The sequence below is a fragment of the Camelina sativa genome, chromosome 6, assembly GCF_030686135.1.
Source record: "Camelina sativa cultivar CO46 ecotype springtype chromosome 6, ASM3068613v1".
NCBI classification, from domain to species: Eukaryota; Viridiplantae; Streptophyta; class Magnoliopsida; order Brassicales; family Brassicaceae; genus Camelina; species Camelina sativa.
In genome coordinates, this window is record NC_141885.1 from 18348993 (window position 1) to 18365680 (window position 16688).

At 35.9% G+C, this 16688-nt stretch overlaps 4 protein-coding genes across 13 annotated transcripts; 2 read left to right on the forward strand and 2 right to left on the reverse strand.

Annotated features, from left to right (window-relative positions):
• Window positions 1-243: 243 nt before the first annotated feature.
• On the reverse strand, window positions 244-3082 carry LOC104791407 (uncharacterized). The gene is made up of 9 exons (XM_010517286.2): window positions 2620-3082; window positions 2465-2527; window positions 2314-2369; window positions 1855-1948; window positions 1674-1734; window positions 973-1054; window positions 774-829; window positions 614-677; window positions 244-531 (listed from the first exon to the last, which is right to left on the reverse strand). Exons 1-9 carry the CDS (start codon window positions 2767-2769, stop codon window positions 465-467), a joined length of 693 nt encoding a protein of 230 aa, XP_010515588.1. The 5' UTR covers window positions 2770-3082; the 3' UTR covers window positions 244-464.
• Window positions 3083-6080: 2998 nt separating this feature from the next.
• Window positions 6081-10713, forward strand: LOC104791408 (uncharacterized). Of its 9 annotated transcripts, none has more exons than XM_010517288.3 (10): window positions 6081-6415; window positions 6511-6761; window positions 7044-7229; window positions 7349-7441; window positions 7786-7968; window positions 8047-8149; window positions 8232-8417; window positions 8821-9794; window positions 9867-10246; window positions 10351-10713. In XM_010517288.3, the coding sequence occupies exons 2-10, from the start codon at window positions 6528-6530 to the stop codon at window positions 10406-10408; spliced, it is 2397 nt and encodes a 798-aa protein (XP_010515590.2). In that variant the 5' UTR covers window positions 6081-6415; window positions 6511-6527; the 3' UTR covers window positions 10409-10713. The 9 variants fall into 9 exon arrangements, 6 of the variants coding, with proteins under 6 accessions (XP_010515590.2, XP_087309424.1, XP_087309423.1 ...); XR_015559211.1 differs by having other exon boundaries at window positions 6100-6415; window positions 9878-10246; XR_015559212.1 differs by having other exon boundaries at window positions 6104-6415; window positions 9878-10246; window positions 10337-10713.
• Window positions 10714-11178: 465 nt separating this feature from the next.
• On the forward strand, window positions 11179-14742 carry LOC104791409 (putative serine/threonine-protein kinase WNK5). 2 transcript variants are annotated; one of them, XM_087453301.1, is made up of 7 exons: window positions 11289-11746; window positions 12060-12147; window positions 12497-12762; window positions 12871-13094; window positions 13188-13345; window positions 13430-13757; window positions 14016-14742. In XM_087453301.1, the coding sequence occupies exons 2-7, from the start codon at window positions 12064-12066 to the stop codon at window positions 14600-14602; spliced, it is 1647 nt and encodes a 548-aa protein (XP_087309427.1). In that variant the 5' UTR covers window positions 11289-11746; window positions 12060-12063; the 3' UTR covers window positions 14603-14742. The 2 variants fall into 2 exon arrangements, with proteins under 2 accessions (XP_010515595.1, XP_087309427.1); XM_010517293.2 differs by having other exon boundaries at window positions 11179-12147.
• Window positions 14743-15202: 460 nt separating this feature from the next.
• On the reverse strand, window positions 15203-15569 carry LOC109125296 (uncharacterized). Its single transcript, XM_019226941.2, has one exon. It carries the CDS (start codon window positions 15567-15569, stop codon window positions 15363-15365), a length of 207 nt encoding a protein of 68 aa, XP_019082486.1. The 3' UTR covers window positions 15203-15362.
• Between the last annotated feature and the right edge of the window lie 1119 nt (window positions 15570-16688).

Genomic DNA, 16688 nt, shown 5'->3' on the forward strand with positions numbered 1-16688 from the left:
AGCATTTTGAAGTCTAGTTTGACCCGAGCAGAGCTTTACTTGCAGAACCAGTTCTTTCCTTTTAAACCAATACAATTCCGAACATTCATCAAATTATGTCTTTTAACAATTCCAGTAAATCAAACTGCGAAATTGAAAATTGAACTTATTATGAATTTGTCAAAGTTTCGACGTATGTATGTAGAACATGTCGTTCAACGTCTTAGAAATTACGAGTTTAAGAATATAAGTTGATGCAATTGATTTTGTAATCTAAATCACGAAAAGTAAATCTATTTAACCAAAATGTTACATATTACAAGGGCAAAAGTTTTTCTTTCGACTATTCATTTTTGATAAAAATCTCTTCTTTTCTCTGGTTCTGTTTTAAGTAAATCAGGTTAATCCTAGACAGAGAGAAAGTTGAAAGACCAATCCCAGTATCTAAAACTGCTGAAACATACATATACTTGACTATGACTCACTCACTCCACCTTGCCAAATTCTCCAACATTCGTGCTGCTGCTCTCCACCACCGTCTCTCTTACAAACCTACAACAACATTTTCAAGAATTAGGTTCAATAAATTGAGAGAGATATACATGTGAACTGGAGAGGACAAGAGCGCCATTACCGCGCAAGCTTCTCTCTTGAAGATTGTAAGACGTAAATGGAGAGTACGAAAGAGAATGTGAGAGCTGATCACAAGTGGACAAAAAAAAAGAAGAATATATGTATATCAGCTTATTATCCTTTCACTACTTAATTTATTAGCAGCAACAAAAAGAATTTACCTGAGCCAAAGAGGACATAAAATCCTGAGGATACATCAATCTCTGACTGCTCTTTCCTGCATCACAATAAAAGTGTCTCAGCCACGTATTAGTAACATTATGTTCCTTAAGCTTTGTGACTCGACCCGACCGTATACACAAAGTTATTAGCACGGAGAGAGAAGAAAAGCTGGGAAGGGGTAAGCAAAAATTAGTGTACCATGTGTATCTAACAAGAACATGTTTTGGCCAGTGTTGAGGATCCCAGAACAGTGTGCGGACCTCCGGGTGTGTACTCAAATCTGTTCATGGGTAAAATCTCCAACTCAGATAAATTGTCTTTTAAATATTTGAAGTAACTGAATGCTACTCTATGACATGGAAGCAGAATTGCAACTTGAAAAAAACAGAGTAGAGAGTGTGAAATTTCATTCCTTACAAGAAATTTTCAAAGCCATTATTAACACATGGTTCAGGCAACTTGTACGAAATAAAGAAACCATGAAGCATAGATGACCATAAACATGTAAATTCAATTTAGTAATGCCACCACATAAATAGACTTAATCAGTCTGTGTAATAGAACACATATGAGCAGACAAAAAAGGAGACTATAAAGCATAGTGCCTATATATTAGCACCCACTGTCTCCAAGAAGGTGAAGATGTTTTCACTTTCACCAGATACTGTAAGACTCTGGAAATTAAAAGCAGTGTAAAACTAAAGCCAAGTTATGTAGGACATGGGCTACAAGCAACCAAGCATCACAAACTTGAGAAGCTACAACCTACTATGGCACTGACTCTTGATGGGTTTCAGATACGAACGTAATGCTTAGCATATCTGGTTAGGCCAGATAGTATTAGAGAGGGAGACACCTAAATCAGGACATGATATAGTTAGATAAGGAGTATGACTTACAGCTATGGGGCATATCAATAACTTCAGCTGTGACTCCGAGCAGATCACCTCCAGAATATCTCTGTGCAAACGAAAAAACAAGCCACATCTAAATATCCAAAAACTGGCAGTTTTCCTGGGTAGCATATTTATCTAGTGAGTCAAAGCATATAAAATGACTCAAAACCAATGTCAAACATACCAAATTTACATCGATCATTGGAACTTCTGAGCTCTTACGGTTTATCACCAAAAGCCAATGAATCAGAAATTTCTCACTTCCAACTTGGAATTTTCTGCATGTAAAAATCCGGAATCACACATCAGACACCTAATAACTCTTAACTCGCATATGGCTAATGCACAAATAAGAAAACAAAGTGGCCATATAACATCGGAAGAACACAATCTGCAGCCAGATAGAACTAAAAACACCATACAAATTTAGCTTACTCTAATCAAAACATATGAGAAATGACGAAACATCAATGCAAAGTCATCATTTCCCTTTTAACCAGCAAGAATAGAAATTGCTAGAAACCAGTGATGAACTTGTCAAATTAAACTAAAGGCACATCAATTTCAATTCAAAAGCACCAAATTCAGCTATACAAAATCTTCAATTAAACTGTAATCAATATGAACACCACTGAACACTCACATCTTATAAGGATCAGTTCCTGTATAGCCAATTGGTTTCGCTATGGGGATCAACACCTACAAATTTTTAGCAAAGAAAGAGAAGTTTCAATCTGAATTCCAGAACTATGCCATCAAATAGTCTTAAACTAAACCTAGTTCCCACAAAGTACCTCGCGATTAACGGCGAAGATCGGGCAATGTTTTCCGATCACATCATGCCAAGTCGTTCTCGACTGCCACAAAATCAAACAGATCCTTTAGTCTCACATCAAATTAGATAAGTAATCAATCTCAGCTACACAAGTTTAAAAGAAGAGTAACGAACAGAGTGATATTGCCCCATTTTGCTCATCCGCACGATATCTCCAGGTCGGTAAGCACTGGAGAGAATCGGAAACGATAGAGATATCAGAAATAGAGCTTGAATAAAAGCGTTCCAATGTCGCGATCCTAACACCGCAGCCATGCCCGCCATAACTTGGCTTCTTCGGCGAGGCTTTGTTGCCGGTAAATTGTCTTCGCCGGGAGATTTAGAATTGGAAGCGGAGGAGGTTGAGAGATGATGATAAAAAAAAAAACGACGGTAAAAGATCTCTCTCTCCTCCGCGGTGTTATTGGGCCACAAACATCAGGCCCAAATTAAATTGTTGGCTCAGTTTTAACCAGCACTGTACTAAACTATAATAGGGATTTTTTCTTACTAAACTATAAGCGGTTTTGAAAGTTTACAATTAAGCAAAAAATATGTGATTCGAACATTGACCTATAGTTTGGATCCATCGATACAATACGAACTCAGCTAAAAGATGATTTATTAACACATCAAAAGTTGCACCCAAACAAAAAAAATGTGTACAGACAAACCAATAAAGTTGTGTAACGGCAGCCACAACTTCAGCATTTTGAACAGCTTCAATGAGTATATGCGTTCTCGATGTTATCAGACGGCTTAGGTTTGATTTTGTCTTTTTTAGAAAAAAATATTTATTTTATATATTTCATGTAGTCAGTCAATTGTATGGTGATTTCCATTATTAGGATGGAACTATGTAAGTTAATGAATTTAAATTTATTGGTTGTGATAAAAAAAAAAAAACACATTACAAGTAAAAAATTCTTATAACATTATTTTTTTTTTGTGGCAAATTTTCAATTTTATAGAGGCAGTAAATTTTGATATATTTATATCCCAACTTGTCTTATGTTTTCAAATTCTTGTTTTATAAGAAAAATAAACATTTTTATATCTTAGGAAATTTTGAATTTTGTTTCTAGGATGGAGGAAAATTAAACATTTTGATTTTTTCCCAAGAGAGGATACTAATTAGAGTTTTCAAGATCTTATATCAATTAAAATACTTAACTGTTGTAGGTGAGTTTTTCGATTTTTGCCAATTATATCATGATACGTGGGAAACACGCCAAACAAAATTATATTCGAAGAGGCTGACAGATGATCAAAAACAAAACTATAGAACTATGTAACTATAGAACACGTCAAACAAAACTATGGAACTATGTAAGCTAATGAATTTAAATTTGTTGGTTTCACAAAAAAAAAACACATACATTCTTTTTTTTTTCACATTACAAAAAAAAACACATTACATTCATCAAGGTGAAAAATTCTTGTAACTTTAACTTTTTTTTTTTGGCAATTTTTTAATTTTATAGAGGCGGTAAACTTTGATATATTTATATCTCATCTTGTCTTATGTTTTCTAAGAAAATAAACATTTTTGCATCTTACGAAAATTTTGAATTTTGCTTTTAGGACGGAGGAAAACTAAAGATTTTGATTTTTTTTCCAAGAGAGGACGTTAATTAGAGTTTTCAAAATCTTATATTAATTAAAATAGCATAATATTGTAGATGAGTTTTTCAATTTTTGCCAATTATATTGTGATACGTGGGCAACACGCCAAACAAAATTCTATTCGGAGAGGCTGACAGATAATCAAACAAAATTATGGAACTATGGAACACGCCAAACAAAACTATGGAAATATGTAAGCTAATGAATTTAAATTTGTTGGTTTGACCAAAAAAAACACATTACATTCATCAAAGGTGAAAATTTTTTATAACTTTAGTTTTTATTTTTTTGGCAATTTTTCAATTTTATAGAGGCATTAAAATTTGATATAATTATATCCAACTTGTCTTATGTTTTCTAATTCTTGTTTTATAAGAAAATAAATATTTTTATGTCTTACGAAATTTTGAATTTTGTTTCTAGAATGGAGGAAAACTAAAGATTTTGATTTTTTTTTCCAAGAGAGGATGTTAATTAGAGTTCTCAAAATATTATATTAATTTTAAATACCATATTTATTGTAGGTGAGTTTTTCGATTTTTTTCAATCATATCGTGATACGTGGGCAACACGCCAAACAAAATTATATTCGGAGAGGCTGACAGATGATCAAACAAAACTATGGAACTATGTAACTATGGAACATGCCAAACAAAACTATGAAACTATGTAAGCTAATGAATTAAAATTTATTGGTTTAACAAAAAAAAAACATATTACATTCATCAAGGTGAAAGATTCTTATAACTTGAGTTTTTTTGTCATTTTTTTAATTTAATAAAGGCAGTAAACTTTGATATATTTATATCCCAACTTGTCTTATGTTTTCAAATTCTTGTTTTATAAGAAAATAAGCATTCTTGTATCTCTCGAAAGTTTGAATTTTTTTTCTAGGACGGAAGAAAACAAAAGATTTTGATTTTTTTTCCAAGAGAGGACGTTAATTAGAGTTTTCAAAATGTTATATTAATTAAAATACCATAATCATTGTAGGTAAGTTTTATGATTTTTGCCAATTATATCGTGATACTTAGGCAACACGCCAAACAAAACTATATTCGGAGAGGCTGATAGATGATCAAACTTAATAGACACATGAAACACAGTTGGATCTTCGTGCGACCTACACTAAATAAAGGGCTTTGAAAACAATGGTACCTCCAAAAACAATTAATGTTACATGATTGAACTCCTAAACGTTATGTCTTTAAAAACATAATCATCTATGATAATTGGGTATTTCCAACAAGGAGATGTAATACATTAAAAGTTGAAAAGAGTCGTATTTACATGTATATAAGTGTGAATTTAATTTTGTTTTTAAGTTAATGATATGAGAAAAATTAATTTAATTGAAAAAAATAAAACACCACAACAAAATAAAATAAATAAATAACAGTTATTAAAAAGAGCGCGAGTGGGTCGGTTAAAACTCTCTATAAATGGAAATTTATATTTTAAATTTTTTTAATAAACGTACATAAAAATAACGTATGTTCGGTTCAAAAAGATAAACATCTAACTTACTTTTAAAACAAGACACCAACAAATTAAGAAAAAATATTAAAAAGAGCGCGAATATGTTCGTTAAATTTTTATAAAAGGAAATTTTTATTTAAAATTTTTATAAACGTACTTACGAATTTCAACAAAGAAAATATGTTCGATACCAATAACAAAAAAAAAAGCTAAAAATAATAACTTTTTGCATAGTTAAAAAAGCTTAAGCTAATCCATAAAAAAAACATTCAGAAAATCTTTGACATTTCTATAGAGACATTCAAAAGAATCACAGCTCTTTTAAAAACTCAATAGAAGAATATCTGAACTTTACAATTAAATTTGACAACAATAACTCCCTCCAGAACCAGAATCAATCACTACTAATCCAAAGTTCAAATGATGTCTTAAGGAATTTAATGCTGGTCGTTGTTTCTAAATACTGCATCGTTAAGGTAAAATAAAAAGGCACACAAAGGGTTTGAAGATACCTACACAATAGTAAGACAAAATTTGGGTTTTTTTTTTTTTTTTTGATGGAGTGACCAGAAGAAAAAAAAAAAAAAAGACAGATAAAAAGAACATCAATACAACAAAATCGGTCCTCAACAGTAATCACTTGGGAGAGAGAGATCTTTTAAAACCTAGACGAAGAGAAAAATAAAATAAAATAAATCTCATCTCTTTCTTCATCTTCTTCTTCTTCTTCTTCCTCTTCTTCCTCTCTCGATTCTATCATCTGCTTCTTTGTTGTACTCGCCCTTGTTCGTTCTCAAGAACTTCAATCTGATTTCTCAATTTCTTGGTGGGGAGGGGCGTAGTTTACAACCAAAGTGATTCCCTTGTTTTGATCAATCCGGTTCTTCTTTCTTGTACCAATTTTTTTTTTTTTTTTTTTAGGTTTTGTTTGTGTTTCCATGGCTGCGGATCTCGATGATTGTTCTGTATCGGAACAAGAGAGTTCTTCCTCATTGTCACCACCGCTTCCGCCGCCTCGGTCTCCCTCGAATCAACCGGAGTTTTGGATGAGAGTCGAGGAAGCCACCCGTGCAATCATAGAGCAAGTTCATCCAACACATGTCGCCGAGGATCGAAGAAAAAATGTCATTTTGTTTGTTCAAAACCTACTCGGAATGAAACTTGGCTGCGAGGTAAAAAAAACAATTGTTTTAAATGTTGGAACTTGGTTGTATCGGCGATGTTGTTCTTCATTTTATTGACTTCTCTTGATGGCTTGCTTTGCTTAAAACATTTTAATCAAAGTTGATGGCTTTTCTTGTACGATGTTCAAAGTTGATGGCTTTTGGTCGCACACCTTTCTGTTTACTTACAAGAGATTATGTGATGTTTGCGGCTTATAACTTTAATTGACTATGGATGTGGTTTGCAAAGTTGTGATTTTTATTTCTTATGCTGGTATGTGTGTCTTTCAGGTGCATTCTTTTGGATCAGTCCCGTTGAAAACATATCTTCCTGATGGAGACATTGATCTCACAGCTTTTGGTGGACATTTACTCGAGGAAGACCTGGCGGCTAAAGTTTTCTCTGTACTTGAGAGGGAAGAACGTACTGGGACTACCGATTTTGTGGTTAAGGATGTCCAGTTAATTCGCGCTGAGGTTTGTTTTACCTAATCTCTCTGTTATTCAATTCCACAAACTAGTGTCTACCATGAGTATTCCAAGTATGTGTATGGTGTTTGTTTGTTATCTCCTCAAGTACCAAACTTTTTTTGCAGGTTAAGCTTGTTAAATGTTTGGTGCAAAACATTGTGGTTGATATCTCTTTCAATCAGATTGGTGGGATATGTACGCTGTGCTTTCTCGAGAAGGTAATCTCTTCTCTTAAGCATGATCTTGCTGTATCAAACAAATTTAACTTAAACTTTTTAAAGGTAAATACAGTTATTTTATCAGCTTGTTACATATATGTACAGCAGAAGTTGAATGTTGCTAATCTGTCATAATGAGATTGTTTTTACCCGCTGCATGATGAATTTTCTGGTTAGCTAAATAGATTTTCTTGGATATTGCAAATTGTTTGCTATATTACATGCATGCAAAAATTTGTTTGAGGCATATTAATCTAGAACAACATTCATATCAGCAATTTTTAAAGGATGCGATTGTAGAAGACAAATATTTGCTTCTATCAAATTGATGACTGATTACGCAGATCGATCACCTCATTGCAAAGGACCATCTTTTCAAGCGAAGTATCATACTCATCAAAGCTTGGTGCTACTATGAGAGCCGTATTCTCGGGGCTTTCCATGGATTGATATCAACATATGCTTTGGAGACGTTGGTCTTATATATCTTCCATCTCTTCCACTCATCATTGAATGGTCCACTAGCAGTAAGAGTCTTCAGCAATTTCTGAGGGATGCTTTATTGTTTAGTCTCATCTTGATTTTCTTAACCTTTTTTCCCATAGGTTCTATACAAATTTTTGGACTACTTCAGCAAGTTCGACTGGGATAACTATTGCATTAGCCTGAATGGTCCCGTCTGCCTTTCCTCTTTACCAGAAATTGCTGGTAATCATTTCCTCTAGTCTGTGGAAAATTGAGTTCTTTTTGCGATTTCAGTATCTGCAATTTCTTTCTCTAATTTCTGTAGTTGAGACTCCGGAAAATGGGGGGGAAGATCTTCTGCTGACCAGTGAGTTCCTTAAGGAATGTATGGAGATGTTCTCTGTACCTTCACGAGGATTTGAGACAAACCCTCGTGTGTTTCCATCAAAGTATCTTAACATAGTCGATCCGCTTAAAGAAAATAACAATCTTGGACGCAGCGTAAGCAAAGGTTGATGACTGCTTTCTTTTCTCCAACCATCACAGTTGTTTTTGTCCTGCTGCTATCTCTCTCTTTATTGGATTTAGATGTTTAAGCAGGCTTAGGACAGTAGCATCTGACATGTCATTGTCCAGAGTTTTAGCATTATAGAATATTTATGGTGGGTTTTCCTGAAATTCTTGGACTAGGGTATGTAGCTTTTAAGTGGAGGCTAAAATTAAGATATGATATTCTAGCATGTATCTTACCCCGGAAATGAAGAAATGTATAAACATGGGATAAACCTCTAAACTTTGTTTGCTCTGGTAATCCGTTGATTTTATACTCTGACTCTCTTGGAAATGGTTTTATCGGCGATGTTGTTCTGCATTTTCTTCTCTTCTCTTGATGAATTTTATTTTATCTTACTCAGGTAACTTTTATCGTATACGAAGTGCATTCACATATGGTGCTCGGAAGCTTGGGCAAATCATTTTGCAGTCAGAAGAAAACATAAGTTCTGAGCTTCGTAAGTTCTTCTCGAACATGCTTCATAGGCATGGGAGTGGCCAGAGGCCCGATGTCCTTGATGCTGTTCCATTGGTAAGGTACAACAGGTACCGTGCTATATCGCCAGCTTCAACTGTCAACCATTTCCAAGAAGGCCAAGTGGTTGATGAATCAGAGTCCTCCAGTTCATCTGGTTCTGGTGGAAATGGTAGACATGACCAAGAAAACTCGTTGTATGTAGGAGTAAGTACAACGAGTACAACGAGTACAACTGAACATGATTTAAGCAGATCACCTGGTGAAAAAGCCCCATTAGTTTCAGAGGAACGATTTGCAGGAGACGCAAAAGAAATGGCTACTTTGAGGATCCAAAAGCTTGAGATTTCTGTTGATTCAGTGAAACCTCCGTGCCTTAGTGATAAGGAAAGTGTCTCTCCTTTAAATGGTAAGCACCATTCTCTTCATTATATGAGAAATGGAGAGGTTTTAAATGGTAACGGGGTGGGTAAACAGCATGTTGGTCATGAAGACATGCATCTCCATAGCTCGGGTCATTGTGTTTCTGGCACTCGGAATAGGCTGTCTGACCTCTCAGGCGATTACGAAAGTCAGCTTACCAGTTTGCGATTTGGGCGTTTTTGGTTTGAGTGTGTCCAAAATGGTCTTTTCTTTCCAGTATCACCTCCTGGGCTGTCTCAGGCGCCAAACAACAATTCATGGGATGTAATTCGGCATGCTGTACCATACAGGCAGAATGGGCCTCCTTCAGTAAACACCAATGGAGTTGCTCCGAGACAGGTTTTCTTTCATGTGAACCCTCAGATGATTCCAGCTACTGGTTTTGGTATGGAGGAATTAACTAAGCCAAGAGGAACTGGAACTTACTTCCCCAATGCGGTACTTACTCATTCGCCTCTCTCACATCACTTACAGACAAATGGCCAAGCTTCTGATGTCTCTTTTATGCAGCACCATTACAGGGATAGACCGTTCTCACCAAGAGCAAGAATGTCACACCAAGTTAGGTCGCCTCGTAACAATGGCCGAGGCATGCTACATGCGCACTCAGAAATGAATTTTCCTGACAGAAACACCCGTGAGAGACAGCTTCATTATCCCAACCAAACAAATGGTTCATGTGATATGAGTCAACCTGATTCACTTGAAAGCATTCCTGATACCAATGGCTCTGCGAATCATCCATATGAAAAGGCTCGGGAGTTTAGGCCTACGGAGCCTCTACCAGTGGAAGTAGTCAGCCCTCCTGAGGGCAGCAAGCAAAGAGATAGCATTGGAGGTCATCAGAATCGGCGTCCCAAATCTATACCCTCCCCTCCACAGGAAGATCGGTACAGTACATGTCTCTTACCCTCGAAAACATATTGTCTTCATTGAACTATTACCATTGATCATCAAAGCCACTATCTAATTCACTGTAGTAATGTACATGTAGGGTAACGCCTACACAGTCATACCATTTGACGGATGATCATGAGTTCCCTCCTTTGTAGCTCTGGTGTCTGATTTACAGACACATGCTCTCTCTCTCTCTCTAGACCATTATAGGAACAGGTATAGCTTTCTAACTTGGTTTGTGTCCTAAGTTATTTGTTTTGTCCTCCCGCCAGAAAGAAAAGAAGAATGGAGCTGTGGTTTTTCTTTTTTTCTTGTATGTTATCTCTAGTGCTATAGAATTATTTATATGTATCTTTATCAAAATCTCAAACTCGCTGTGGACAAAACCTTTGCAGAGCTTTTGTATTTTCAACTTAGACAGGTTTGCTGAGTGTATTTATAGGATGTTTTTCATTCCAAAGTCGCTCTTATCTTCATAAATTTTTCTTCTTGTTTCTTGTTGGATGATAAAAAGTAAAAAGATTTTTGGTCATTATAGGTTTGTTTGTCTTCTTCTAGTATAAAACCCATTCCTTGAAAGGTGGTACCTTAGATGAATCCTTGAATATTTGGGTACGATTGGTGACGCAAAATAGGAAATAATTTTTTCGCAGGAAAAAATATAACGGTAACTGTTAAAAAAGCTTAGTGATCAAATTATTGCTTTCAATCGAATCCATGGTCAAAATCATGAGTAGTGAAAGTATTTCTTTTCTGTGTATAGATTTTAGTTGATCCCCCAAATCTGACTAATTTTATATTCTCTCTCACAATCAGTAGTGCTGGATTTTGCAAATCACTTTCAAAAAACTTTGAAGTTGAATATTGTAATAGGGGAAATAGTCAATGAATGAAAAGTAAGAAAAGGGTCTGTCCGTGTCAAAGTAACGCAATCATCGGTTTCACAATCATACATTACTCTCAAACCACTCGTCTCTACAGATATCTCTGCACAAACATACTTAACGTTAATCAAAATCTCGTTTTGACTTCTCCAAACACACACAAAACATCAATAAAGGGCAAAAAGGAAGAGGTTGAGCTAAAAAAGTTCTTCTTTTCTTTAAAGGGAAACAGAATCATCATCGATGGTGAAACTGAAGTGTGGGCATAGGTTTTTCAAATTCAGAATTGTTTAATTTGGCTCCCTCTTTTCACTTCTCTTCTTCTCTTACAAATTATCTTCCTTTCCCGAGAAAAAAAGAGTCATTTTTTTTTTTTCCTAACTTTTGCCCCACTTTGATCGGCAGCAGCCACATATTCGTCTCTCTCTCTCTCTCTCTTTTAACTTTTCCCACCAAACTTCTTTTGTTCTCTGGGTGGTGTGGCCCTTTTTTTTTTTTTTTTTTTTTTTTTTTTTTTTTTTTGTGGGTTTGGTTTGGGAATGAAGGTGCGTAAGGTAAGAAGACAGATGATTGCGAAAGAGCGGGACGAATACAAATTACGTCAACAAGGTCTTGTTGTTGAAATGGCTTGTGTTGTTGTTTTGCTCCTCTGTTTTGATTATTATTCCAGACTCTTTTGGATGCTCTTCTTCGGCGTCTTCTCCTACGAGAATCACGAAGGAAAACCTAACATCTTCTTCTAGCACCTCCTTCACCCTTCTCTCTCTCTCTCTCTCCTTCTCTCTTAACTCTCTCTTCTGTTATTGTATCCCGATCTTGTTTTTTTTTTTTGTTTTGTTTCCCCCAAAGTTTCGATTTTTTTTTAATTTTCTGTGTGAAAAAATTTCCCCAATTTGAGATTCTGATAGATCCGGTAGTACAGAGTCATGTCTATGGAGATTTCTTCCGCCGGAGCTTCCGATGATTCGATCCCTTACGTTGAGACAGATCCTTCCGGTCGCTACGGGCGTGTAAGTTTCCCTCTCTCTTATACGATTTTTGCTTGTTAAAATCTTAGCTGATTGGTAAAGTTATTGTTCTGAATTTGATCAATCCCTAAGTTTGATCTCTCTCTCTCTCTCTTTCGATTGTCTTTTGAAAATGTTTTGACTTTGGTACTCTCTATCTGTTCCATTCAAATGTTGCCATTGCTTTGGTGATATGCTGGCTTGTAGTTGTTCTCTGAGGACATTTGCTTTCATCAGAGCTTTTTCCTCTGTTTGCATTTTCTAGAGTTGTCTCTTTGAAGATTTGTTTTTGATTATTCGGATTGCTTTTTGCACATTGGGTTGATTTCTCCTACTTTCTAATGGTGTGCAGTTTAAAGAAGTACTTGGCAAAGGGGCAATGAAGACGGTTTACAAAGCATTTGACCATGTTCTAGGAATGGAAGTTGCATGGAATCAGGTTAAGCTCAATGAGGTCTTCAGATCACCTGAGCCTTTGCAACGCCTCTACTCTGAGGTTCATCTCCTCAAGAATCTCAATCACGAATCTATTATCCGCTACTGCACTTCTTGGATCGATGTCAACCGCAGAACATTCAACTTCATCACTGAGCTGTTCACATCAGGCACCCTTAGAGAGTAAGGAGAACCCTCTAACCTCATGCTTTCTGCCCAAACAAAACTTCAACTTCGTGTGTGTGCATATTCCCATTTTAATGAACCTTGTAATCTGTCTTACATCTGCAGGTATAGAAGGAAGTATCAAAAGGTTGATATCAGGGCTATCAAGAGCTGGGCACGCCAGATCTTGAATGGTCTTGCTTACCTGCATGGACATGATCCTCCTGTCATTCACAGAGACCTCAAATGCGATAATATCTTCGTTAATGGCCACCTTGGGCAAGTCAAGATTGGTGACCTCGGATTAGCCGCAATTCTCCGTGGATCACAAAATGCGCACAGCGTCATAGGTATTCTCACTTTTTTTTGTTTCTCCATGTTCTTAAACATAATTTTGTGAGTTCCAGAATTAACCTCTGCCTTTCACTTGAATATACTGTTAGGAACGCCTGAGTTTATGGCACCAGAGCTATATGAAGAAGATTACAATGAGCTTGTTGATATCTACTCATTTGGAATGTGTGTCCTAGAGATGCTTACCGGTGATTATCCTTATAGTGAATGCACTAACCCTGCCCAAATATACAAGAAAGTTACAGCGGTAAGCAGAGTGCATGAGGCTCATCTCAATCATCATTAATCTTTGCAGAAAAATATTTTGATATGTTAACTTTCTTTGATTCAGGGGAAGTTGCCTGAATCTTTCCATCTAATCCAAAACATGGAGGCCCAACGTTTTGTTGGTAAATGCCTGGAAACTGTGTCAAGAAGATTGCCTGCAAAGGAGCTCTTGGAGGACCCATTCCTTGCCACAACTGATGAGAGAGATTTAGCGCCTCTTTCTAGATTGCCGCCACAACTGGCTATCCAGAATTTGGCTGCAAATGGAACGTTGTTAGAGCATCCGCCATCAACGAGTGATCCAACTAGAACGACAGATATGTCTATAACAGGAAGGATGAACTCAGAAGACCACAATATCTTTCTTCAAGTACAGATTTTAGATGGCGATGGTACGTTAAAAAGTTCTACTTACTAGAAATTTCTTGTGTGGTTTGTTTGGTACATGAATATTGTTGGGTTGCTAAAAACTTGCTCATCTGAACCGAGCTACAGGATTTGGAGCAGCTTAGTATTAGCTGTTGATCATAGGAAATAAATGAACTATTGTAACCTTAACTTCTGATTTTTGGGTAACATAAATGGTGAAGCTTTGATGGAAGTATCAGCAATGAAATTTGTTTTCATGAATCTGTTTGGCTTTGTCACAGGTCACATGAGGAACATTCAGTTTCCGTTCAACATATTAAGTGACACACCTCTAGAAGTAGCTTTGGAGATGGTTAAAGAACTTGAGATCACTGATTGGGATCCTTTGGAGATTGCTGCAATGATAGAAAATGAGATATCTTTGCTCGTCCCCAACTGGAGGGCCAATGACTCTTCTATCCGGCACGAAAGCTTTGGTCATGAAGATGAAGAGGAAAATGAAGCTGCAGAGGAAAGAACGCGCCTTTTCTCCTCTGCTTCTTCCTCTCACGACTCTCCTGTAGCAGATGGAGACAACAATGACGGTTCTAGTAACGATGTAATGGACGGTAGCAGCAGAAGCTCTACCAATTGGTTGAATGCTTCAACATACCACTACTCACCTGCAATTGATGATGATCAAAGTCAGCATCAGCGGAGGAGAGTAAGGCTACAACAGAAAATGAGATCGCTGGTGGACACGAGAACACAGGTACTACACCGATCGCTCATGGAGTTGATCAACAAGCGCCGTGGGCGTGGCTTCGACCCGAACTCCAACGAGCTACAACATCAACCGTCATCCACTAATTTCATTCGAAGATGTTGATAAAAATAGGATATGAGAGAGCCTTTTGTGGCGCTTTCATGATAAAGACAGATCTTCATTGGTACTAGCATTTTGCTTTGATGATATTATATGAAACTATTGTTTAGAGTCCTTTGCATATATGATATATTCTTAAGGAAGTCTTACCCTTGCATATATGATATATTCTTAAGTCTTACCTTTGCATATATGAAACTATTAGGTTCATCATAGTATATGTCTGGCTCATATTGATGAGATCGTCATACATGGAAGTGTTTTTTGTTTTCTTAATCTTGATACAGAAGTTGTTTATCTTCTCGTATCAAACGTAGTGGCAGTTGAACAATTTAACAAACGAAAATCTAAACGTAGCACTAAAGAAAGAGATACTTGTTATTTGTAGTGAACTTAGATTGGTTTTCCTATTCGTTGAAAACTATAACATTTACCTTTAAATACTATATATAAGATGACATAATCTATGAAATGGTGATTATTATACAGTTGATCATAAAAGAATACGCAATATTAAAAACAAATTTGCGTTAATTAGGTTATCTAACCGCATGCATCCAAACAAATCACGTATTTAAAAACTTAATCACAACTGCACATTCTGATCTCATCTTCATTCAACACTAACTTAGACTTTAGAGACAGGGAGGGAGAAGAGCAAAAAAATGGAGAGCAAAGGGCCATCGCCAATAGTTCCACTTGTGCTTGTGGTACTCTTCGGATGGATCTTATGCGGCTCATACCTTATCTCTCTATTAGAGGATTATATATTACCATTCTTACAAACCGGAACATTCATCGTAGGAATCTTTCTCTTGCTTCTCCTGTTGCTTCTACATGTCTTATCTTCTTCTTGGATCTCTTCATGGCTCCCTTCTATTCTCCTTTTACCATCTCCTCCCTCCACGACTTCCACTGACTCAGACAGCTTTGGCCTTGGATCTTTTCTTCTGCTTTCACTTTTTTTCATCTCCTTCTGGTTTTTCCAGTCACTCTCTAATTAGTTCTACTTGTACATATATAGTTTCTCTCCATCACTCCATGACCCCATGGGAATTGTATTTTCTTGATTGTTCATGCAAAATATTGCTTACTTATATGCTGTACATTTTATAGAAAAGACTATATGGATCATGCAAAGATTCCAACATATAATATTGAAGAATTTCATATTTTATGTTTAAATCATTAACTACTGCATTAGCCTTGTTTTATTTTCCATATTTACCAAAATTAGTAGCCTCGTGGTTTGTGTTAGTAATGTAGTTGTGTCACCACAAAGTTTATGTGTATTACATGTTACATATATTGACAAAAAATTCAATACAACACATTTGATTACATGACAGAAGCCACGACTACGTGATTCGATCCGAATCCAAATTTGGGAAGCTCCGATATATGTTAAATTGGGAAACAACCCATTCACTCTAATAATATATATCAGTAACCAACTAACCATAATGTAACCAATGTGATATCATCTGCTTAGACAAAATACTGTATATATAGTCAGTAACCATAATGTGACCAATGACGATATGTTCCACATTAACATTACCAAGGAGGTAAATAAATCCAAAACAAACAAAACAAAAAAAAAATGTCCGAGCTGATACTACTGATTACATCTGCATATATATACTAAAGTTTGGTTACCCTCCACATATATATACTATTGGTTTTGATAACTTAGGAAATGAGTTAGGACTTGCATAAAAGAAACTGAATTATCTTAATGCAAAAAGTTAGTGATTGTGGCTGTCGACATTGCAATCCTAACCTCGTTAACGTACCAAAATACTATGTTACTTTATTTAAGAAAGAATTACTCAATATACTGCAAAAGTTTGTTTATTCATGATATCTAAAATTGTTCTAAAAATTGTTCATATGTTTAGTGATTTGGGTGTAATTACAATTTACCCCTTGGTTTACATTTTTTATTTTGATTAAAAAAATACACGTCAGCAAAAGATTCCACGTCATTATTGACATTGAACGTCTGATTTATATTACTTCATGGTTGAGTTATAATACTTAAAGGAAAATGAAATGCCTCATAGATTCATATGACGACTGAGTTATA